This window comes from Sander lucioperca, chromosome 11, assembly GCF_008315115.2.
Source record: "Sander lucioperca isolate FBNREF2018 chromosome 11, SLUC_FBN_1.2, whole genome shotgun sequence".
Taxonomy (NCBI): Eukaryota; Metazoa; Chordata; class Actinopteri; order Perciformes; family Percidae; genus Sander; species Sander lucioperca.
The window spans coordinates 24948836-24973674 of NC_050183.1; the positions used below are offsets into that span (position 1 = coordinate 24948836).

The 24839-nt window shown below is 42.8% G+C and overlaps 2 protein-coding genes across 3 annotated transcripts in view; one reads left to right on the top strand and one right to left on the bottom strand.

The window, feature by feature from the left end:
• Window positions 1–101: 101 nt before the first annotated feature.
• On the top strand, window positions 102–6807 carry traf3ip2l (TRAF3 interacting protein 2-like). Its single transcript, XM_031311578.2, has 10 exons — window positions 102–323; window positions 1492–1582; window positions 1872–2551; window positions 3105–3147; window positions 3251–3315; window positions 3401–3498; window positions 3613–3681; window positions 3894–4010; window positions 4112–4186; window positions 5431–6807. Exons 2-10 carry the CDS (start codon window positions 1518–1520, stop codon window positions 5575–5577), a joined length of 1359 nt encoding a protein of 452 aa, XP_031167438.1. The 5' UTR covers window positions 102–323; window positions 1492–1517; the 3' UTR covers window positions 5578–6807.
• A 617-nt stretch (window positions 6808–7424) lies between these two features.
• wwc3 (WWC family member 3) overlaps window positions 7425–24839 on the bottom strand; it is a 33186-nt gene continuing 15771 nt past the window's right edge. The window contains exons 6-23 of one of the 2 annotated variants that reach the window (XM_031311575.2): window positions 21991–22120; window positions 21347–21496; window positions 20626–20699; window positions 18541–18789; window positions 16858–16947; window positions 16193–16764; window positions 15993–16113; window positions 14983–15054; window positions 14798–14884; window positions 13748–13943; window positions 13432–13602; window positions 12179–12303; window positions 11256–11403; window positions 11009–11173; window positions 10801–10893; window positions 10408–10635; window positions 9490–9617; window positions 7425–8191 (exon numbers count right to left, since the gene is read on the bottom strand). In XM_031311575.2, coding sequence (XP_031167435.1) covers window positions 8125–8191; window positions 9490–9617; window positions 10408–10635; window positions 10801–10893; window positions 11009–11173; window positions 11256–11403; window positions 12179–12303; window positions 13432–13602; window positions 13748–13943; window positions 14798–14884; window positions 14983–15054; window positions 15993–16113; window positions 16193–16764; window positions 16858–16947; window positions 18541–18789; window positions 20626–20699; window positions 21347–21496; window positions 21991–22120 — 2866 coding nt within the window. In that variant the 3' untranslated portion in view covers window positions 7425–8124. Of the gene's footprint in view, window positions 8192–9489; window positions 9618–10407; window positions 10639–10800; window positions 10894–11008; window positions 11174–11255; window positions 11404–12178; window positions 12304–13431; window positions 13603–13747; window positions 13944–14797; window positions 14885–14982; window positions 15055–15992; window positions 16114–16192; window positions 16765–16857; window positions 16948–18540; window positions 18790–20625; window positions 20700–21346; window positions 21497–21990; window positions 22121–24839 lie in introns of both variants that reach the window. The other variant, XM_031311574.2, reaches the window with a different exon arrangement.

A 24839-nucleotide genomic window follows, 5' to 3' on the forward strand; every position in this document is an offset into this window, starting at 1 on the left:
CTTAGTTCCAGTTGACTCTGTAGAAACACTAATGAACCGTGGTGTAATCCTGAGCCACACGCACACATGATTCACAAGGTAGTCCGAGGGGGAGGGGGTTCTTCAGCAGGGCGGTGCTTCTCAGCGGTAAAGTAAAGGACCAAGTGCTTTCGTGCGTACAATATTTTTCGTCTGTCTCGCAGAGGACAACACATTTGTATTGAATTCAAAGGCGTTTAATTTTTTTGAGAAAAAAAACTTTTAAGGTCAATTTTTGATGGTGAATTTGTCGACACGCGGAGGCTGACTTACCTGCGGAGACTCGTTCACTTGCAGCAGCGACGGTAAGTTACAGTAATTACACTTAACGTTACACAACATGTCACCTTTTATGTTACGTTACTTCGACAAAACTCGTATTAATTAGGTTGTTTAAGGCAAAAAAAAACGGCTTACAGGTAAGTCAGCGGTGGTCATAAAATCTTTATTTTCAGACGTTTTGTGAGCAATTTTAAACTTAAACTTCACTCGTGAGCTGTGATGAAAAGATGCTATTAGCAAAAATATCGCTTACACTATAACGTTACTATTCTATATACCGCTAATATTAGCCTCAAAAGTTATATGGATTTTTGTTTTTCACCAGTATGTTAAAGTGCCTGAAGTCAGCACGGAGTCAAAGGTAGACGGAGACATATCTGGGTCAGCTCCAGTCACACAATGGAAAGTGCAAACAATGTGTGTGTGTGTGTGTGTGTGTGTGTGTGTGTGTGACCACAGAGGCTTTTAATGAGTAATTTATTGTATTTACATTTACAGGAACTATCAGGGCAGGCCGCATAGGTAAGGTAAACCCACCTCTACGAAGGTTTTATAGACCTACATTCATATTAAGTAGCTCTGTGTGGAGTTGTATGTGGAGAAAGTCTGTTATGGTAAAGATAATTCAAGTGGCTCTGGCAATAACTTTTCTGTCTGAATTGGCATTTGTTTGATCAAAAATCACCTTTTCATTTCCCATAACTTCACTGAAAAAGTCCTAGATAGGCCTACTTGTGGGAAATGTTTTGAGTTTTTTAAAATTGAATGTGTATGTTGTTATAGATATCTTGAAAAGTACAGTGGGGATATAGCTGTGAATAATCTTTTTTCAAACGTGTCATTACTAAGAAATGTTATCTTTTGGAAGTTTTGTGGTTTACTTTTCCGTTTGAATCTTGTTTTGTCCATGAGAGGCATCATTTCCTTATTCCCACCTGTGAGTTGATTTGTCTCCTGAGTATTAACCACCAAACATTTAGAGAAAGTCCCCTGTGTGGGAGACACTGTCATACTAAATGTGCTCTCATGTGAATCAGAACAACCAGCAGAAGCGTGGGCTGTTTTTGCTTTACTTAACAGCTCTATATGTTATGCAAAAAATGAAGCTGCTGTACTTTCAATCAGATATTTTGCCTCATCAGTTTTGTTAATTGTTGTTTAAAATGGCGCTTGTCCTCAACAAAATTGCAGGTGCAGCTTAAACCAGAAACACATGGATGTCAGGAGGAGGAGGCCCAATGATGCTGCCCACTTCTATCTACTCGGCTTCAGCACCCAATAGGTGACGCTGTTATAAAGACGTTATGAAATGCAGCACACAACCCAACATCCTACCTTTTTGCTGTTGTGTTTAAATGCAAATGTGGTAATATGGATCCATATTTCTTATTAAAATGAGATAACTACTGTAGCTGGTTAAAGAGTTATCTCACTTTGATAAGAAATGATAGCAGAGCACACTGATAAACGCTACAAAATACAGTTAGAGTATAACAGTATTTCTACCAAATCTTGGTGGTCTTGGTGTCATCTACATTAATGATGTTTATGAATCTGTTCCTCGCTCACAGTCATGTCAGCCAGCTGAGCAGGTACCTTAGCAACCACCACAACACGCCTGAAGAGGACGATGAGACCATGAGCTCTAAGGAGCGAGAAGCCAGTGTCGTTCACAAGCCAGACTCCGCCCCCAACTCTGATGGCCACCGCCCCCCTCCGGAACACGCCACCTTTGCTGATGACTCCCTGTTAAGCAGACAGAGGTTGGACACAGAGCGGGAACACAAACACAACCACACTCTCCCTCAACCTGGCTCCAGCTACAGCTTGTACCAGCCTCCCCGCAGCTTGCCTGCCGGGTACAGCCAGCCAACTCCGTTCCCCAGCCAGGCTGACGGTGCCTGGCTCCACCCGAGCTTTGCCAGCAGCTGGTCGGGGTATCCCAACAGCCTGCCGTCCTCTCTGAACCAGAACAATTACTCCATCTGTTCTGGTGATAGCGGCCTGTCAGGGTACAAGTTTGTGTCCCTGCCTGGCAGACACAGCACCAGTATGAGCAACTTAGAGCAGCCACTCTCTCTGTGCTCCAATCCGCCTTTGGGCAACTTGTTCCACCATACGTTGTCTCCGTACACGTGCTTGCCCCAGGGAGCTGCCTGCTGTGAGCAGTGCCCCGCAGACGCCTTCAACAGGGGGCCTGTGGCCAACAATCCCCCCTGGCCTCAGTACCACCCAGCTTACGGCCCGTACTGTAAGTCTGCTACTCTGTTTATCAACCTTGAACACACACACACACACACACTAGGGCTGAACAATTTTGGGAACTAAATGCGATTATCCTGCCAGAGATTTTTTTTAGCTACGTATTGCACCTTCTACAATCATGTTAAATAAAGTAATACATAATAAATTAAAAATTCACTGAGAAAAAGGACATTTCTGTAAACAATCTGTGATATGTAACATTATTCCAGCATTTATCTTATGAAAAAACAGTAAATATAATAATAAAAAGAGGAAAAAAAAGTTCAATCAAATGTTACACAAACATTCAACTAAATATTTCACATTTGATTAATCGCGGTCTTCACGATCAGCTAATCGCATTCTTTCAAAATTTCAGATTAGAAAAACGATAAATCGTTCAGCCCTAACACACACACACACACACACACACACACACACACACACACACTGTGTGCCAGTCACAAAGCAATGACGAGCAGTAAATGAATGTTCTATTCATCCTGCTACAGTATCATAAGCAGTATACCTTTAAGGGATTTGTTTCTGTCTTTCTTCAGATCCAGGCGCCTGCAGACTACCTGGAGCTGGATACACACAAATGTGAGTTTTTATTATAGTTCTGCATCACAGTAGACATTTCTGAGCCACTCCACTCACACTGCATGTTTCTAACTTATTTAAAATGCTCTTTAACTCCATGCAGTGGCCACAACCCTTCAGCTAAAGAGAAGCACCCCCCTCACAGCACACCGCTCTCTCTGGAGCAGAGTAAGTGTTGACCAGTAGGTCTGCAGATAATCTGATTCTTTACCATGCTGCTATATGCATTAATATTCATTGTTCTTAAATGCAGGGAGGGTCTTTGTCACTTACGAAGCGGACAACGACAAGCACGTCAATGAGATCATCAATTTTGTTGCTCTGCTGCGACACAACGGCTTTGATACACATGTAAGGTTTTTTTTTTTATGTATTGTCACAGGAACTGTTGAATAGATGCTGTTGATGTGTTTGTTAGAGGGCAAACTTTCTGACAAACTTTCTTTTTTTCTTTATTTGTTTCAGATTGATATTTTTGAACAGCAGTTCAGGAGTATAAGCAAGATAGACTTCATGGAGCGGTACATCAGTGAGGTAAAAACACTCTTTCGTTCTTTCGATGTTAATAAAAAGAAGCACTTTTTATATAATAATCTGGCCGACTTGGGAAATTGTTGCACATGCTTGCGCTCTTTTTCTTCCTGCAAGAGCGAACATGTTTAAGAAAGCTGTTTAATTATGAGAATAGCTCACTGGCAGCTATAGCGTTTGACGAGCAGTCATAGTTATGTTGTCGCCTCACCCAGAAAGAGTACCTGATCATCATCATCATCAGTCCCAAGTACTATGAGACGGTGACAGCCTCCCCTGTCTGCCTGGTGAACGACGAGAGGACCTTTAACACCGTCTACATACATAAACAGGTTCATACTCCTGAGTCCAAATGGAGACTGAAATATTCCCTTTTAAATCTGTTGAACCTTTTTTTAACCGTTTTAATTCTTTGTTACTATGTCCCTTTTAGCTCCAGACTGAGTTCATCCAGAATGGAAGCAAGAATTTCAGGTTTATTCCCATTGTGTTCCCCGGGGCTAAAAAGGTTAGTCTCTATGACCGGAGAGAGAGCGTGAACTCTAATGCGTCTTTACTCCCTCTGCGTGACTATGCAATTCTCTGTGCTAGTAAACGCATACTGTACATATGTACGATGTCACATTAACATGAGGATTTTTCTTTTAAAGGTGCAATATGTAATACTGACAGCTAGTGTTTAAAATAGTTACTGCAGTACAAATTCAAAATCCTGGAGAGAGTCGTCTCCCCCGCCCCCTCCTCCCCAGACTCGGAGTTCACGTTGGTTGCCAGGCTGAGACCGCAGCATCCACAACAACACATGTTGCTAGACGCTTGTCTCCCATAGCCAGACATTACTCCACAGCACAGCGGAGAAGCTAACGTTAGATGCTGGCTATATTGAGTCATAGAAGCCCGTGCTCAGAAGCTAGGTCGGGTAGAATCTATCTCTGTTGATCCTGTTGGTTTGTTTGCTGCTTTCATGGCTGTACTAACGTTCCAGCTGTAGCGTGCTGGGTTTATGTGTTTACAGGTATATCTGGCAACCCGGCCTGGCTGTCAAACTGGGCAGTTGATACCAACACACATACCAAAACACAAACAGACATTCCGTCACGGAACGGAAATTTCAAAAGGAGAAAATACTGGCATTAGCAATGATGTCAGAAAAGATAGTATTTCATCTTAGCACGTTTCCTTAATATCTGACGCATTGGGGTCATTTTTGGATTTATTACAGTAAATATATTACATATTGGACCTTTAAATAAATCTCAGCAACAAAATACGCTTTATTTTTTATTTAGGCATCTTTTTATTTGCAAAAAAGAACAGCAATTGCTTACAAACATTTGACAACAAACATTTTGTTTTTAGTTTTTTGCTCCCCCCACATACTGCCTATGCAGATAATAGTTATACAGGAAAAAGAAAAAAGAATTATCTATTTCCTACATATATACAGGGTATTGTACCCAGTAGGTGATAAAGTAAATAAACACACATAAAATAAAAATATATAAAAACAAAGTAACAATATAATTTTTTTTTATTTTTTGATTGCAGTTCCTACTTCATTTTCGGGAAGAGTCTTGAGCCTTCCAAAATAAAACACCAAAGCATCCCATCTCTTATGGAATTTGTGCATTGACCCTCTAATGGAATATTTAATCTTTTCTAAGTTTAGAAATAACTACCTGTGCTTTAATTGAAGCCCCAAACCGTAGTCTGATAAGTCTTTCTCTGCTCTCTGTGCTTTTCTAATCACAGTGTCACGTCCCTAACTGGCTCCAAAACACGCACGTTTACGAATGGCCGCTCCATCGGGATGACATTCTGCGGCGGCTGATGAGGGTCGAGAAGTACAATCCACCTCCCATCGGGGAGCTACCGACCATCGTTTCCATCCCCATATAGACACCTCTGACCTGAAGACAGACTGGACTGAAGTCTTTGAAAAAAAAACAAAAAACTTGCTTTTTGGAGAACTGCTGGCCACTGTTGAATACAGGAATACATGTGCAGGATGTTTTATTTGAGTGTAAATGTGACGTTAAGGGCGCTGTGTGAACTTTTCTCCTGGAATATGTTTTATACTTCTAATTAGTACCTTTAAATTCCACAGAACTCACAGACAAGTGCCAGCGTTGATGTTTAAGACATGCACACAGGCAGCTTGATGTTTACTGGTGCTACTCTAAGTTAATTACTTTCACAGCCTGACAAATACAATGTTTACTTTTTAAAAGCATAATTTAAAATTCATATTTTATAGAATTTGAAAACATGAATGTAAATGAAAGATTTTTAATATTTTATGGGACTTGCTTGTGCACGTGTGTTGTATGATTAAACAGATATGAATAGTCTGATGACTGTATATTTGCAGATTGGACCAGCAGAGCTTTCATTTATGAGAAGTAAACAGTGACAGATAATTCTCCCGGTACACGCAGCCTCAGCCATATTATCTCTCTTATTATAGTGTCTATCTAATGCAAACAGCTGCCCAACTAGATGAGTTACTGACGTATTTTGAAGAGTAAAATTAACAGACGATGCCTGAAAAGCAACATCTTTTATTTTAATTTGTTTTTCATGACATTTGGTGCACAGCAGATATTGTTTCAAGTGGAGGCAGATTTAGATTTCTTTGTTTTTTTTGGGGTCTTGCACAACTGTGGAATTAGGCAGCATTAGAGTTATACATTTATATATTAAATTATGGACAAAACTATTTAAGTGTTTTTTCATGTATTTTTTACTTTTTTTTTTTTTTTTACTGGTAAAAGTGCTGGCTTCCTGAATGCTTAAAAGAGCACAAGAGCAGTTGCAATGTCAACCGACAGATTACCTGATTTAAATATATGGTTTCTGCAAGTTGATTTTCACAGCATACTGAAACAAATACATCCAATGAAACCATCTAGAGCAATATGTAGTAATGTGAATCATACATTTGTAAAAAACAGGCTAAAACCAGCAAAAAAAAAAAACAGTTAATATGGTCAATTACTTACATGGTTCCATGATACACCACAGATGAAAGGTGATGTTAGACATTTTGTATTTTGTTTTGCACCAAAACAGTGCTTAATGGATTTCTTGTAAAACTACAAATGTTATAATTAAAACTGTAGAACTGCACGGTGTGTTTGCAGGTGATAGTGTGTTGGCCTTGTCCCTACACAGTAAATGAGTGATTGTAATTGCCGGCCAAAAACATGACAGTTAACTGCAGACAAGCAGAGACTTGGGACTGATTCTGCCTGCAGGGCTACGTTGGCATTATTCTAACAGAGAGCTGCATTTCTCCACATAAAAAAGTTTAGGAATGTTTCGCTATTAACTACAGATCTGCGAACACACTGATTGTGTTTGACAGTTTGTGCTCCCATCACACCACCGACCACTCATTGCATTCTGGAGAAATTCAGCCTGAGAGCAGTGAGGTAGAGCTCCAGCAGAGTGACATTGTGCCTCTCCTCAGCTTCTAGTGGCTGGGGTGGAAAGGCTCAGACAGGATGTTGTATCAAGATAAGTAGCTGACACAGCTGCCTGTGTGGTAGGGCTTCTAAAGAATCTGCAAGTTTAGACTGAAATGGGTCATCAAAACCTGTTTGTGGTGAGAGAAATATCACGTGTAACACTGTGACACATTTAAAGAATGTGTGTGCAGAATATGATCTATCCCAGCAGTAAAGCATTACATTAATTTTGTTTGTTACCTGCATGTCCAACATTACTGATTAAAGAGCCGAGCATCAGGACGGGGTTTAATGCTTTTATCTTCACTGCAGATGTTCATACAGACATCATAAAAAAAAATCTGAATACAGTGTTTCATATATTCATCCATATATTGAAAAGTACATGAAATAATATTAATTTTAATAACATAACAAAAGGACAATGACATCTGTAATAAAAGTGGATTACAAAGTGACATTTGATGTAAATAACTCTTAAGAATTAGGTAACAGAAAACAAAATCAGACAATAGCTCCATTTAACTGTACGTAAAAACATTGAAGTGCTATTTGTTCAAAGTTACAAAATACACTTAAAAAGCAGGAAGCATTTTTTTTTTTTATTTCCTTCAAGGAAAAGTACTATAAAATAAGTTACAGTACAGTGAATTTGTCCAAACCGACTTTTGTTCCCATCTTCCAGCCTTTTGTAAGCACAAACAGAAGGAACTCATACAGGAGTAAAGAGATACTGTTTCCTTATGAGAGGCGTCTTCCCCAAAAAGGAAATGAACAGCCGCGCTGTCGTCCATAACTGTTTCTAGTGTGTCCATGTTTGTAAGAATCGACGCACAAACACTTCTGAAAAATGTGAAACCTTATAATCTTCAACATCATCTGCGTGTCGCCCTTGGTAGAAAGAACTTTGTACTTCATGAGCTCATAAAATTTGACAAATACTTCATGTTAAGTCACATAATACAGAGGCAAGCTCTCATACATCGTCAGCTGGCAAAGGAGGTATGTTGAACCTTGGTCTTGTGAAAAAAGCCATCTTCTCTCTGCAGACAAAGAAAACAAAAATGATGTTCACATAAAAGCCGGTTACTGCTACACAAAATAAGGGTTGTTACTTTAAATGTATGTCTTAGATGCCAACACAGATCTCCACCTGCTGCAAACCAAAATTATTTCATGAATACAATTCTCTGTTGAAAATGTCTTTTTTTTTTAAAATGTATAGTAGTGGATTTGAAGACAATGAAATAAAAAAAATGCATTTTCAATCCTTTTACCATGTGTGAATTGTTCTGTTATCTATTGGTGTATGCCCAAGATTTGTAAAAAATATATAAAAAATAAAAAAGTCTAAATCCCTGTCATTTCTTTTTGTACCGACAAGACCACCTTTTTTCTAAAAATTAGGTTTAAAAAAGTGGACGTGTATTTTATTTAAGGTATTTCTGAATGGAGAGTACTAGTAAAACACAGTGTTGCATTATGGGTTGTTTGTAGCCTTAAAGGTACCCTGTGGAGAACCGTTTTTTTCTGAGTGAGTCCATGTTTTGTTTGTTGTCATTCAAGCGCACAAAGACTTGCATGCATGGTTGTACGGTTGACTCAATACACAGTCAGAGTAGCCAACGGCATTTACACTACTCTGATCTACAGGCGCTGATAACGCTACACCAATAAAGGCTGGGAAAAAATCTAACTGCAAACAGGCTTTGTAGAGGTTTTATGAGGAAAGAAATGCACTTGGCATGTGTGTTACACCTCAAGGATACACACAATGTGTTTTGGCTGAGAAACAGAAACTTTGTTTACAAGAAAACTCCACACAGGACCTTTTCTAAGATTATTTTAGGCATATAGGTCTTTATTGTGACAGCTTAGACATGAAAGGGGACAGAGAGGGATTATGACATACAGGAAAGTGCTGCAGGTCGGAATCGAACCCGCGACCTCTGCGCCGAGGACTGAGCCTCTAAATATGGGCGCACACTCTACCACTACAGCCACACGGGACCTTTAACTTTGCTAGGCAAGCCAGTTTCTTTAAGCCTGCAGCCCAGTGAACGTATGGGAGTGTTTCACTGCATCGGAGGAAATCAATTCCTGAAGAGAAAAAATAAGTTGATCTCGTTGTCTTTACTACAGAAAAAAATGGGGACAACCAAGAATTACTGGTGTAACGAAAGATAATTTTTTTTATAATTGGGCCTACGCTTGGAAATATGTCACATTACTGAAGCAAAAGATGCTATGACGACCATTTCTGACTTTAAATGGGTGTGAGGCTAACATTCCCAGTGGAGTAAGAGTGTGAAAGCTGACCGGGAGTCAGCACAATCCCAACCTGAATGTCTGCACAGGTAGGGGCTCCTTCTGGCTCTGCCCCCTCATCTGCAGAACCTCTTTGGAAGCCTTCTTCAGCCTCCTTTCTGCCGCCTCCTCCTGGCGCTGCTCCTGCTTGCTTTGGCTGGCCTAAGCACAACAAAACAGAGTCAACCGCTAAAGTTAAGCCTTTCCTCAACAGGCACGATCTAGAAAAGGCAATTCATGCCTTTATTAGTTCTAGGTTGGATTATTGTAATGCTCTTTACGTTGGTCTGAATCAGACCTCCATCGCACGTCTTCAACTTGTGCAAAATGCAGCTGCTCGCTTTTTAACAAACACATCTAGACGTGCACATATCACTCCTGTTCTCTACACCCTTCATTGGCTCCCTGTGCGTTTTAGAATCGATTTTAAGATTTTATTGTTTGCTTTCAAGGCCTTAAATGGTCTAGCCCCGGAGTATTTGTCCGAAATTTTAACATTGCGGGAGCACAACCGGTCATTGCGGTCTTCAAACCAGCGACTTTTAGAAATGCCAAGGTCTAGATATAAACGGTGGGGTGACCAGGCTTTTGCAGTTGCTGCCCCGAGACTCTGGAACAAGTTACCCCCTGATATCCGCACTATTACAGATGTAGCTCTTTTTAGGTCCAAACTTAAAACGCATCTGTTTAGTCAGGCTTTTAATACGTAGCAGTGGTGTGACGATTTCGTTCTTTTGTTTCTCTGTAACTATTTCTGTTTTTACATGTTCTTTCTTTATATTGTGTGATATGTGTTTTTATTCTTGGTTTCGATGTTAAGCACTTTGGATACCTGCTGGTTGCTGTAAAGTGCTATATAAATAAAGTTTGATTGATTGATTGATTGAACCGCTGCTGGGCCAGGCCCAGTCTCACCTGGCTCGTACAGTAACTGTAGCTGTTCCACTCTCACCTGTCTCTGGGCCTCTCTGAGCAGGCAGCGAAAGCGCTCGTCCCTCAGGGCCCAGTGGGGGAGCTCGGTGGTGTCCTTGGCCTGCGGGTCCTCCAGCCTCAGCTTCAGCTCCCTCAGGGCGGTCAGCTCCTCCGTCAGCTGCCTCTGACGCGTCCTGCAGGCCTGGAGATCCAGCTCCAGGTCCAGAGAGGTACGCGTCGGCTGCTCGGCCAGGGAGGAGCGGTACGACTGCTGCTCACACACACACACACACACACACACACACACACACACACACACACACACACACACACACACACACACACACACACACACACACACACACACACCTCAGAAACTAAATACTAAACACTCTTACATGTGCAAGCTTGAGAGCAAATAATGAGACTGTACCTGCTTGTATCGCAGCGTTCTTCTTTCCAACGTGTTCCTGACAAAGGGCGATTTCTTTGGTAGAGTTGAGCTGTCACTGTCGCTGCGATATAACTAAGAGGGAAAACCAGTCATTTTATGTAGAGAAGGACAACAACAGCAACACTGACAACAGCCTACTGTCCACACAGACCACAATGTTCCTTCTCATGCGTTTGCAGAAACTCACCCTGCAGACATACTGACTGCGAGCGCCAGGAGAGAAGGTCTGAGAGCGAACGATGGTGCTGCCGCGCATGAATGGTGAGGCGTGACCCCAGCGACCCCCCCTCTCTTTAGGCCGGACTCGCACCGGCTCTGGTAACAGGTCTTCCGTCATGGTGGCCTTCTCCACCTGCAACAAATCCAGAAATTAACCTGTGCCACGGATTCTTCTTCTTTTGGTGTCGGTGGATAAGAATGAGCACAGCCTTTACTTTTACTGTACACAGCTTGCTGGCCGTCTGCTCACAGCGCCCTCCGGTGGTGATGAAGACGCCCTCTGCACACAGGCCCTCTGAGAAGGGAGCCGTGAACGCTGTGCTGTTGCTGCAGCCGCTGTCCACAGACTCGGCCTGCCAACTCCTGCAAACCACACCCATGTCACTTGAACACATTCACTGGAGGCAAAAAGAAGTATTTCGTTTACAACAAGACAGAATTTTGATAAAGCTTTTAGTTAGGGGGTGAGGAGTGGCAGCGTTTGCCTAGACCAGCGGGGAAAGATTGTGTAGCCACAGTCCTGGCGCGCCCCCTCCCTCTCTCTGCTTCTCCCCGTAGTTGTCAGATTCATCTACCAGCCCTTCGTAGGCTGGCTCAGGTTTGCCTAGGACCAGCTCTTAGTTATGCTGCTATAGTTTTAGACTGCCGGGGGACTTCCGCTGACACACTGAGCTCCTCTCTCTTTCCATCTGTGTGCATTCATGACCCAGTAATGCTTGTTACTAACTTAGCTCCAGGGAGCTTATTCCCCGGGGCACCTAAATCATGGTTGCAGCTGCTGCCGTGGTCCTGCTCGACGCCCTGCTGCGCCCTGCACTGCTACTACTATTAGTTCTAGTCATACTTCTATTGAGTGATTGATGATTGGTACTATAATTGCCACTGTTCAACATACCAACTGCTATAATTATTATGAATCATATTTGTCCATATCTGTATCAGTGTCTCTGTTTTCCAACCGGCAGCGTCAGATGCCCACCAAGAGGGTGGGGGGGAGGAATGTTGGGTCATTGTAAATGATAGTGAGAGTGTGGTCTAGGCCTACTCTATCTGTAAAGTGTCCTGAGATAACATAACTGTGATTTGACACTATAAATAAAATAAAATTGAACTTGTGTCAAGCAGAGAATGTTGCCACCTCTCAGATGTCGCCTCCCCCGGCTCGTCCTTCTTCTCCAGCCTCTGCAGCTCCAGCTCAGCCTCCCGTTCCTCCAGATGGGTGGTGGTAGTGTTGTTGCGTGACAGCAGAGTGCACACAGTGTCCTGTAATGTCACAGAGCAAACTATCAAACGCCATGCTCTGGCTGTCAACATTCCTCCTCTGACAGTGGGAGTGGATGTGGGTTGGAGCTGCGGTGCGAGGGCTTGTTTGGCCTGCGAGAAGCATTCCTCAGTTATTCACTTTAACGAGCTGCACACCTGAAGACCGTAGGCTAAGAGCTGCTTTGAAACACTATGGAGAGGAATTTCTCTCAGAGACGGTGTGATTCACAGTTGAATGAATTTACTGCAGTCAATTAGTTATTTTTTATGGCTACATCTCAGGATTGCCACTTTGTTGGCTATCGTGCCAGCAGGTGGATGTATTAGAAGACTCTTCCCTAGCCCTTTTCATTCTTATCTGAGCAGTCACGAGATGATTACAGGCCTAGGAAAGAACTAAAGAAATCGGTTGCACAAAATGATGTTTCTGTTTCGGACTTGGTGAAACCATCTTTGAAGGACCTTATGCGTTTCAGCAACAAGGAAGTGTTGCGACTTATTTTATCTTTTAACTTCCTGTCTGCACAGTTCTTGTGCACACTGATGTCTTAACCTGTGATATTGGGTCACAAGAAGAATTCCTAAAGTACTAAATCATCCTTCCATGTCTGTAACTTTGGCCTGCAGTGTCTGCTGGTTGAGGACAGCTAGATGCAAGCATTACCAATTTAGACATCGCACAAATATTCATTATCTGCAACATAGATCAGTTTCAGTTATGGCTGATGTTTTTTTTTAATATTTACTATCTTTTGTGGCTCCATTTTAGGTTTTTAGACATTACAACATTCTTTATCATTATAACGCAGACGACACGGTGCTATATATATATATATATATATATATATATATATATATATATATAAATAAAACCTAGCAGAAGCTGTTCCAATTATTAATTAATAATTATTTTAAGTGTACTTATAAAAATATTTTTAAAACATCATTTTACATTACTTACCTTTTTCATTTTAATGATCTAAACCTGATCTGAATTTCCCTGTACAACCCTCCACCATGCTTCTCTCCATCTCCCTAAAGCTGATACCTGAGACCACTCTCTATGTTGCCGTGCTGTTACTCGACACTGCTGTTATTTACACAACAAGCATATGACTGTGTGTTTACCATGGCTCTGAGCCTTTGCTCGTCTTCCTGGCTGTTGTGGTGTCTGCGGTGGCTGGCGCTCTTCTGTTCAGGCCTGGGCAGCTCCGCCCCGCTCAGCATCTGCACACGCAGCCAGTGGTAAGCCATCTCTGCACTTCCCTCGCAATCAGCCAGGCTCACTTGGGCTGTGCCCTGCAACAACACACACAACATGTCGCTACTTTTAATTTAGATATCAGCAGATCAGCGTAGTGCAACATGTGTTATAGAGCCGTTGGGATCATTGCTCCAGGGACGACTACAGTCTCCGTGGAGCCGCTCAGCCGTTCAGACCCACCAGTAGTTCCTCCTGAGCCTGAGGTCCCAGCGAGCAGACGGACAGCTGCAGCGAACACACCGCCAGGGCGTTTGCAGGGACAGGGATGCGGAAGCCTTCGTTGAAACTCATCTGGGACTGCGGCTCCAACGCCGTACAACAGTAAAACGCACAGGCCCTGCCGGTGTCCAGTGGAATCAAGTGCACCTTCACATACCTGGACACCAACGTAACAATGTTCACAATATGAGATTTCTACTTATTGATAGGAGCAAAAACGTAAGTGGGATGTGTTACCGGTCCTGGTCCTGTTAGTGCTCACCATCAACTCAGAGAACTTCACATCAAGCACGAGTTTCTGGTGCCGTTAACATACCATACATGTAGCTTACTCTAAAAACAAGTCACTGTTTTAAATGTCATCACTTTAAAGTTAGATATGATTAGATTGACACTACTCTCACGTCTGTATGGTAAATATGTAGCTGTAGCATGCAGCCAGTTAGCATAGCAGTAAGACTAGAAACAGGCTCTGTCCAAAGGTAACAAGATCTGCCTACCAGCACCTCTAAAGCTCACTGACTAACAGGTTATATGTATCCTGTTTGTTTGTATCCAGAAGTGAATTATAAAAAGTACAACCTTTGGTTTTACAGGAGCTTATGTGCCAGACTAAACAAGCAAGATAATGTGTTAACTAATGAGCTTCAGAGGCAGGGTTGCCAGATTTGACTGGCAACAAATCAGAAGCTCACATTTACCGCCACCGAGTGTATTGTAAACATTAGAATTAAATATTAAAATCTCTACTTATATGAACATGTCATTGGAATTGGAATGTGGCCGAACCTTTTATTGAGGAACACTTGGTACAAAAGTCTACAATTGGGTGAAAACAGTGTTAGAGGTTGGTTCTGTGTTCTGCGTTCACTTCATATTTACCATACAGACATTAGAAGGGATATCAATCATCTCATCTAACTTCCGACAAGTTAGTGTAAGGTGAATAAGTGTCTTTCCCAAAATGTCCAATTATTGCTTTAATCATCAGAGCTGAAACTCTGTACTCACACTTTATAGCCGTCTCTCACAATGGACCTGTTTAAATTCTTGAGCTGTAATAGATGGAGCCGGAGAGACTGAGAACTGGACTCCCACCTGTGAAGAGGAACGTACAACAAGTGGAATACGGAGTTAGATACTAACAGGGAATAACCACAGCAACCACGTACAGTCTCCACTGACAGTTTACTCACAGCAGTCCCAGTTGGATCTGGGTGGGCTCGCTCAGATCTTTCATGTAAGACATCTCATCAGACTCCTCTGGCCTGTTGGAGGAGCGACAAAACAAGCAATAAACAAACTGCTATTCTCTCTCACTGGACATAAACTAATTCCACAGCATGATACAGTTTCTATTTTCTTTTAGCTATTATAAGCAATTTCTGTGTGCATGTGATATTTCTACCTCGTTTTAAGATGATTCAGATTCTAAGATTTATGTCTAAGATCTGAAAATGATATTTCTTTGTTTGCTTTTCTGCAGTGACTGGCGTCGGCAATAAATCCAGTGGTGGAATGTAACTAAGTCCATTCACTCGAGTACTGTACTTAAAGTACACATGTGAGATACTTGTACTTTACTTGAGTCTTTTCTTTTCATGCCACTTTCTACTTCTACTCCGCTACATTTCAGAGAGAAATATTGTACTTTTTACTCCACTACATTCATCTGAAAGCTTCAGTTACTAGTTACTTACACATTAGGATTTTTGCACACAAAACACATGTAGTTTATGAAATCCAATGTTGTATTTTAAATTAAACTACCCAACAGTATACAGGCCTACAAGTCCAGCTGAAATGATTAGCTGGTTAAACACTTGATTGACGGAACTGTTTTAATCTTTCTCCGTTTCTAAAATGTGTTTCTGCATTGAGTACTTTTACTTTAAGTACATTTTCCTGATGATGCTTACATACTTTAGTAACGTTTTCAATGAAGGACTTTTACTTGTAACAGAGTATTTTTACAGTGTGGTATTGGTACTTTAACTTAAGTAAAGGATCTGAATACTTCTTCCACCCCTAATTAAATCTTGTTTGGACAAGAGGATACAAATACCACAACTGCCTAAAAAAAAGCTGAAAGTGTATTTTGGGGTGTTGCAGTTTGCCTCCTCTGTCACTAGGGGGCGCAGTTGCTCCAGAGAGCTGGGTGTTTATATTCTGTTTTAGCACAGAGAGTGTGCACGTCCTCTCTCACCTTCTGCCCCAGGCTTCGAACACGCCGCTGTCTGTGGCCAGAGCATCTTCCGACACACCTGCAGACACTCTCCTGGCCCTCCTGCCACTTCTGTTGGCGCTGTTTCCTCTCAGAGTCACTCCTAGAGAGGGAAACACATCCAGTTAGTCATCGTGTAGGACTCATTCTTTGGGATAAGGATCAGATCTCTTTCCGCTTGCCTGTGGAGGAGAAAGCCCCCTGAGCCCCGCTGTCTCGATGGCTCTTGTTGTCCAGCTGGTGCACGGCGGCGGCGTTGAGCGTGTCCTCGCTGCTCAGCACGGCAGTGTGTGACAGGGGTTGGGATTGGGCCCGCAGCCCCTCTAACAGGCCGCGGCCCGCCTGCTCCATGTATTCCTCTGTCATCTGGGTGAGAGGGCAGTCCTGGGGGGCCGAGTGGTAGGGCGTGTCCATGGGAGAGCTGGGCGGTGACAGGGAGGAGAGCGAGGAGCGGGAGGAGAGCGAGGCCAGGGACTGCGGCGTGTCGTGGGAGCGTTTGCTTTTGCTCTGGGACAAGGGGTCGGAAGTGAACATGGAGCAGTCTCTGGACACGGTCTCTGGTTGCAGCAGGTAGCGGAGGTGGGGGTCTAGCGGCTCCCCGGCCACCTCGTGACGCTCGTACTGGGGGAGGCCGTAGATGTCGCTGAAGCTGATGGAGCTGAGGGAGCCACGACTGGACGCCAGCGAGCCCCGACTGGAGGCTAGAGAGCCGCGGCTGCTGCTGGACGACACTGTCAGAGAGCTGGCCGACAGGCTGGAGACAGAGAGGATAAGAGACACATGAGAAAAGACACAGAGAAGCACTAACAAACAGTTTAAAGCTTGGAGAAAAGGGTGTGTGCCGCACCTCTTCAGCTGGGAGTGAAGGTAGGTGGTGATGCGCGTCGCCTCCTCCAACTGTCTCAGCAGAGTGTTCCTCTTCTCCTGCTGCAGGATCCTGTCATGAGGTACACGTTGACGCAAAACAAATTCAATTAAGTTAAATGAGATAAATGAGCACTCCGATGTACACTGGGCTTATTTCTCCTCCAATTACAAGTGGATGAGGCAGTGTCCCAGTGCCATGCTACATGCTAACTGTATACAGCATGGACTATTATGCTAATCTTAACAACATACTGTTAGTGTGCAAGAAATAAACATACCCTAACTGTAACTTAAGCAACTGTCAATACATGAACAGCAGTCAAAAATCAAAAGTGCAAAGCAGTCGGGCTGTTTAATTTTAAAACTAAAGTAGATGGTCCAGACATTTTCAGCAGCCTATTTAAAACCTGTGTGTGTGTGTGTGTGTGTGTGTGTGTGTGTGTGTGTGCGTGTGTGTGTGTGTGTGTGTGTTTGCGTGCACGCCCTTCTTGATGGCTCTCTGTTTAGACAACTGATAAATATGTGGATTAAGTATGTAATCTAAAAAACACGATCACAAACAGCAGTGATACTTTTTCTAATCAATATAGTGGATAAATTGGTCTGGACCCGGCTTACAATCTGCAGCAATATTTGGGCATCTATTTTCTCCGCAGAAAAAACACACTGACAATCTATTATAAGCGATATGAAGGATATGTTATATAGGACATAAATTATCTGATTCTGCTGGGCCACTCGGAGTTTGCTTCTGGGCTGGATGTGGCTACCAGTTGAATAGGCTGGGTGTATAGAGTGCATACTGACTGCTACTCACTATACTTCATTTTGTCAGTTTTCCAGTGTGAACAAAGCACATACTCTAAAACCCGTTTAGAACAAGTGCAGTATGGAACAGGGACACAACTACAGTCCAACAGCTCACTGGGATTTATGACCACTACAATGTAACAATGGAACAATTTAGCATGGTGAAGATACATGGCGCATGTGATATAAAAAGAGAAACCAACTGGCTTCTATATTCAAGCCACACACATATCAAAACCATAATAAAGTTATACTTGTGGTGGAGAAGTTGACGGGGCAGAGGAGTTCTCGGACTCCGGGCCCATGGAGCTACATGGCGCACCAAAAACTCTCATATGAAAACTACATTAAAACATAAAGTGGCCAGGTTGGCTCAGTTGGTAGAGCAGGCGCATATATACATAGAGGTTTATGCTTTGACGCAGAGGTCCAGGGTTTGAGTCCGACCTGTGATGATTTCCTGCATGTCTCCCCCTCTCTCTCCCCTTTCTCACCTAGCTGTCCTGTCCATTAAAGGTGGAAAAGCCCAAAAAAAACTGAAAAATTGAAATTCTCAGAAAACTATGAATAAAAGTACTGCGTATGTGCGTGTCATGCAGCAGCTATGCTTTTTTTTAATGTATGTACTATGTGTACGCATCTTATTTTCAAAACTGACTGCTAAACATGAATGTTACAATATTTATACTGAGATAATAATAAGAAAATATTAACTCGACAAAAGGTCTGATAGTAACAACAGTAAAAAAATTAAAACACTAAAAACGTGTCAAGGCAAGTACAGATGTCATCCTAGAAGCCCCCCCCCCCATCCCCCTGCCTGTGCCTGAGTGCAGACTGTCATCTTGCTCACCTCTGATTGGCTCCCTGGCTCTGGGAGCTGTGGGCCCTCTGCACCTCCTCGTCCAGCCGGCAGCGCTCCTCCTCTAGTTGCAGGAGCGTCTCTGGGGAGTGCTGCTGCTTGCTGACCAGGATGAGCTCCTGCAGGAGGGCCTCCTTCTCACGCAGGAGCTGCATGAAGTCCCGGTCACGGTCGGCCTCCGCCCGTCCCGACCAGCTCTCACTGTCCAGCTGTGCCAGCTGGTGCTGTATACTCTGCACCCTGAAAGCAGAGCAAGGAAGGAACAATGTAGTGCTGCATATTTGGAATTTTCTCCTTACACCTGGCACCGGGTCAACCAGGGATTGAGCCAGAGGCGGGCAAGTACATGCTGGGTCTACGTGGTTGCAAACCTTTGCTTACATAGATTCTGCTGGAGTTCAAATGTGCCTTGCACTCTCAGTGAAGTGCAAATATGTGGGTCCATATGCCATGATCAAAAGTGGAAGAAAAAAATGATTTTGTCTCGTTTCCCTTACAGCCCTCTGCCTCAGTTCAGATGACACACTTTATAATATACAGTCATCATCGATCAGCTTCAACATATACACACACACTGTCTTGTTTCTCCATTATTACAGTGGTTTAATGAACCAAATCACGGGAGAAGTCACAACATGTTATTATCACATCACGTTGGCCAGTATCAATCAATCAATTTGATTTGTTATCCCAATGTTATCCATCAGCTCCTTCAGCTTGTGCATGATTCATCATAAAGCAGAATGTGAGAGTCAGCTATGATGTAAATCACTAAATCTGTATAACTGATACCTCTGAAAGGGCAAAATACAAAAATGGTCATAATATTATATACTGTATGTATTTATTCATTACATCACAACATATTTTCTGTCTCACAAAACTGTACAGACAATTACGTTGGTTTGTGACAAATAGAGTGTCAGTGTTTTTGAACGAACACACACACACACACACACACACACACACACACACACACACACACACACACACACACACACACACAGGTTCCTCGATTTATAGTTAGAGTCAATTCCTATATGGCTCCTTATTAATATTGGTATGAGAGTTTATGGAGTTCATGTTACCTACAGTGTCAAGTACAGCCTCTGTGTACTCTGCACAAGTGTTTATAGTAATGTGGCAGAATCAGCTCCATGTAAGACCACATATCTGAGCCAAACAGACACTTAACGCTGTGACTGTAAAGACAGCATTCAGCGTCGTCATTTCTACCTGAGCCACACTGCTGCATCAGTCTTACGGTTGTGTATCAGCAACACGTTTATTAAGACAGAGTTAAGTGGGATCTCAGAGACCAAGTCCAGAGCTCTGATGAAATAACTGTGTTTAACTGTGTTTATGTGTGCTGGATTTCAGACAGGGTGACTCAGTGACAGAGCATGCAAGTTTCCACAGGTCTCTCCTTTCTCTCCCTCCCTCTCTGATGTCATGGTTGGCATTGCTGTTGCAGCAACATGAATCTTGTGTGAAAAAGTGTGCACGGAGCCATCGCAATAACACGGTGGCTCTTGCTGCTGCAGCTATCATCACACTGCTGCCCCTTACAGCTGGAACATACGCTGTCCAACCAGGATCTGTCACCAATCAGTCTTTAGATTAACCTCATCACATACCTGTGTTGAATTCAGAAGCAAAACTAACAGAAACGCCTTTCAATGTTGATGTTGCAAACGTATGATTTAGCCTGCGCTATAGGGTAAGCTGGGATATATTTAAGCTAACGCTGTGTATATTAAACCACCTTGCGGAGAAGCAGGGTGTATACCGAGGCAGGAGGTGGGCAGAGCTCTCTCTGGCTGCGCACACAAAGGCAGCACACAGTCAGCAGCAGCGTGGCCAGGGAAGAATGTGACCACCCAGCTCATTCCGCTGGCCAGACATCGCTCAGCAGCCACGGCCACCGGGTACAAATACTATTCATAACATGCCCTCCCACTGGACAACGAGCGCGGCCTGAGGAACGAGAGGGGGCTGGCGGGGCCTGGGAGTCAGTGCTGCATGCGGTGTGTCATAGTACTACGACTGATAAACAACAAACAGACACACACTTACTTTTTCTTGGCTTCCTCGTACTGCCAGTTGAGTTTCACTTTGTCCACTAAATGCATGGAATCTTGGGAACCATACTAAATAAATAAAAAAGAGGAATAAAATGATTTAAAAGTTTCATCACGGCAGTTTACATGGCTTAGACATGGCTTAACCATAAACATTAAGTCATTTCAGATATATGAAGGGAGTATAGGGAGCTTCCTGCGGCTTATCTAGTCATCATTTTACAGATAATTGTTCTTTTAGGGCAAAAAACAACTGCGTCCTGCCAACAATTTCCCCCATCACCCCCCAGTCAGTTAGCTGTGGGCTACAACTTGAGCCATGTATGTTTTGCTTAAATTTTTTTTTTTTACTTTTTGGAAAATTAGCAACATTAAAAGTATGCTGAAGTAGCTATTAGCAGTTTCTGTTTGCAGTGCTCCCATGAATGTACAGACAACTATCAATGGATTACTTTGATACTGAAGAAAACTTAAAAACGTGATGATTCTTAGGCAAGTTGTGGAGTTAAAAGTACTGCCTTTTTGTATCATTTCTAAGCGGATTTATGGATGTTTACTGGAAGAAGTGCAAGTCACGCTGAATCTAAAAAATATCATGTCTGTGTGTTCAGATTTGAGTTATGACTCCGAGAAGGACTACAAATTGTGACGCAACTCTTCGTCAGTTTGAAAACCTGTTTTAGGGGGAGACAGGGAGGAGTAGCAGCCTCTCCTACCTCTCCCATGATGTCCGTCTGACAGCCGGTGTCACAGTACTGCTGCAGGTTGCATGAGTCACCCACGGGTCCGCTGCTGTTCGCCGCCTCGCTGGCCGAGTTGTGGATAGACGAGCTGTTTTGGAAGTTGACCGTCAGCTTCGCCAGGCACTGTGGGATGGGATAGTGATTAACGAAACAAAACGGAATATTAACAAAGAAAGAACCATCTGCATAATATGATATCATTCAAAAATATCTCACTGAAAATTGTTGTAAAGAACAACAACAAAGTGGGACAAACAATGCAATGCACTGTAAATTGTCAAAATCAGTTTTTAAAGATGAATTTCAACGTTTAAAGTGTGTCTTTTGGCTCCTTGTTCATAAATAGATGGTGACATTGGCAGGAAATGCCTTTTGCAAATGTGGACCGACAATCAGACTGAATCATCGTCTATTATTATTCATTACATATTACTGCGTTGCATTTTTTGCTGTGCTGACAAAATCGTGGTCGGTGACTTAGATGTCTGGAAATGTGCTTTATTAAAAGACAATGACGAGAAGTAGAGGTTAACAGACACTAGAGGTCAGCAAAGAATATTCCAACATGTATCCCAGGAGTAACGTGCAGATAGCAGGAAGCAGAGGTCATCTTTTACCTGGATGAGGTCCTGCCTCTCCTTCTCGCCTGTGCTGATGGACTTCTTGATGCTCCGCAGCTCGGTGAAGATGGCTTGAGCCTCGTCCAGCTTGTAGTTGGTCTGACTGCAGGACATCTTCCTGTCAATCCTGTGACACAAACACGCACACATTCAGAGGTCTGATGGGGCACTGAGTGTTAAAACCCCAGATGTTAAAACTGCTTGATGTTCTTTTGTTTGGTGCTCGAGGGCCGATTTCTGATAAAGCTCACAGTCTTTCACAGTGGTTATAGAGAGTATAATGGAACCCATCCCTTTGGAGGCTGTAATCTACAGGCTTGTTCAGACTGCTCTATGAAGATAAACTTATATTAAGTGGTTAATTACTTAAGTTTAAAACCAATAAAGACATTTAAACGTTGTCAGCTTGCGCTTTATGTCCAAACCTTGTGTCTAGCAGCATATTAACAGTCTGACTTGCTGTATTTGAAGCCTCCCCATTATTCTTATCTAAGTTGAGGTCTATGGAGCCTTCAGAACTGACAAAATGTAGTAAAACTAAATCCATTGATTAATAATATTGTTAGTTAAATAATCTAAGTAGAGTGTAAAAATAAAGATAAAGCAACACACATTTTTTATAACCTCCAGATAGATAGTAAAAACACATTTTGTCAGTTTCTGCCTTCAATAGCAGTCAACATTAGAACTGAATAATTACGAATTCAATTCATGGGAGTAAATCCAGAACAGCTATGTGCTACAATGTATCAGCACATTTGTGAATTTGCTGTAATATTCTATCACATAATTGTGGGAAAGCTATTACGTTTGGAGGAAGTGGCTCTAGCAGAACAGAGAAGATGACCAGGAAAAGCTTAACTTTAAAGTTACAGGTGCCAGGAAAGAGACATGCAATGTGTGGGAAGGAGGAATAAGAGCACTGATGAAAAATGTGTCAAAGGACAAAACAATGATCATGTGGTGTTAAAAGGTGCTTTGTTGAATGTGCCTGCTGGGCATTTATATGCACAATCACCTGATGACAGTTAGCACAAGAATCCAGTAGAATGACATCTATCATTCACATACCAGTAACAGGGTGGGTGCTTTATATTGGAAAACAGGTCAGTGGAAAATAAGTCACACAAAAAAAAAAAAATCATCAGATGAACATCTGAAGTATTTTTGTGTGGGAGGTAACATTCAAGTGTTTATTTTAGACTGTGGTCAGTTATGAAATACTGACACTGCATGTGACAGGCCAGTGTAAATAATAATCTCTGTTTGTTTCCACATGCTGGGATATTGTTTTAGCCTTTAAAGTGCTGCTTTCAAAGGCTCCCTCGTTTTAGGGGGGTATCTCCGCTACAGGGCTCGAGGCTCTCATTGTTTAAAGTTGAAACATTAAGACTTTTTGATTAATGTCTCTATACATTCTGAAATAACAAAAACAGATCGATCCAGGACTCCCACCAACATATGATGAGCAAACACATCTGCTGTCCTGCTTTGAAGTGCTTGTATTCTACAGTAAGGGTATGAGTGGGGAGGGGGGGGTTTGGTTGGAGGAGTGTGGCACGGTGCCTCCTCCATCACTGGGCCTGGCACGTGGCCCCCACTCTCACCACAGCCCGCTTCCTTCACTCTCCTTCAACAGCAGGTACTGTTCATCCACCCGACCCTGCCTCTTCCTCCCAAAACAAGCTCTGCTTTGTTCCCCCCCACCCTATTGGCAGGGCCTGGGAGTTTATATGCTTAGCAAAGAGAAAAAAAATAAGGCACTACCCACCCCTCAGTGCCTGCCTGTATCGAACCCCCCACCCTGTGTACTGTAGAGAAGCAAATATGCTCATATTTTCTTACCAAGCTAAAGGTTTCAGTTTGATTAAGTTCTTAAAAATACCAGTTGAGATGCTGGTTACGGATACAGAGTTAAGTCTGCACAGTGAAAATATGTGCAGTGTCTGAAAACTTGCTAAATGTGTCAAGATAAGGTGGAATACAGATGAGCAGAAAAGATATTCGTACGCCAAACTTGCCCAAAAGAGATAAACTCCTGACTCCAACTTCTGAATTCTTTTAGCGGAGTAGTGATGATTAAAGGGGGGCATTTCTACATCAGAAGCCGCTTGTTTGCTTTATCTTATGTGACATGGCACAGAGAACAATTAGCTATATTGCTGACAACAGCTGAGATTGGGGAAAAAACAAACAGCCGTAGGGTCCCGACTGGCCTCAACCCTACTGGGCAAAAACCAACCCAGGAGAAACAATAGGACGCGCACACACACACACACACACAGACAAACAAAGGCACAAACACACTTACGAGCACGTATGCACACACATGCAAAAACTCAAGAGGAGGATGCATCCATGTTTTCTGCAAGCTGTGTATTCTCCTGGCTATTCTGGGAATCACTCAAGTCGTGTTTTATCTAAGAGATAAGGGACTCTTTGCCGGGACTCAGGAAGTGCAAAGGAATTTGCTGCCAGATATCTCTGTGTTTTTTAAACTGTTCTCGAGCCCATACCTCCCCCCCCCCCTCCCTCTCCATAGAGCAACTTCCTCTCCAGGCTGAGCCTTGGCTCCCTGCACTCCACTGGTGCATCCTCTTCCTGAGGTGGAGTCCCCTTTTCCATCAAAAACTCCCTCCATTTGCCGTTTCTCCAACGCTCTCTTTTTTTTTCCTCCGCGAGGTGGAGCCTCTAATTCTAACATGAAATTTGGAACTGCTCAGAAATGTTCCCAGCACAAAAGACGCTATGTGTAGGCCTATGTGTTTTAAAAACCAACACAAACTAAAGGAAAATGTGGGACTCTAAAACCTCTAAAATAGAAGCTAAAGAAGAGTTTCCGCTGA

Bases quoted from the DNA above. Each gene is read 5' to 3' on its own strand.
- traf3ip2l (XM_031311578.2), top strand. From the start codon at position 1,518: ATGTCAGGAGGAGGAGGCCCAATGATGCTGCCCACTTCTATCTACTCG. The intron at 1,583-1,871 runs GTGACGCTGTTA...CCTCGCTCACAG, and splicing joins TCGGCTTCAGCACCCAATAG to TCATGTCAGCCAGCTGAGCA. The intron at 2,552-3,104 runs GTAAGTCTGCTA...GTCTTTCTTCAG, and splicing joins CCCAGCTTACGGCCCGTACT to ATCCAGGCGCCTGCAGACTA.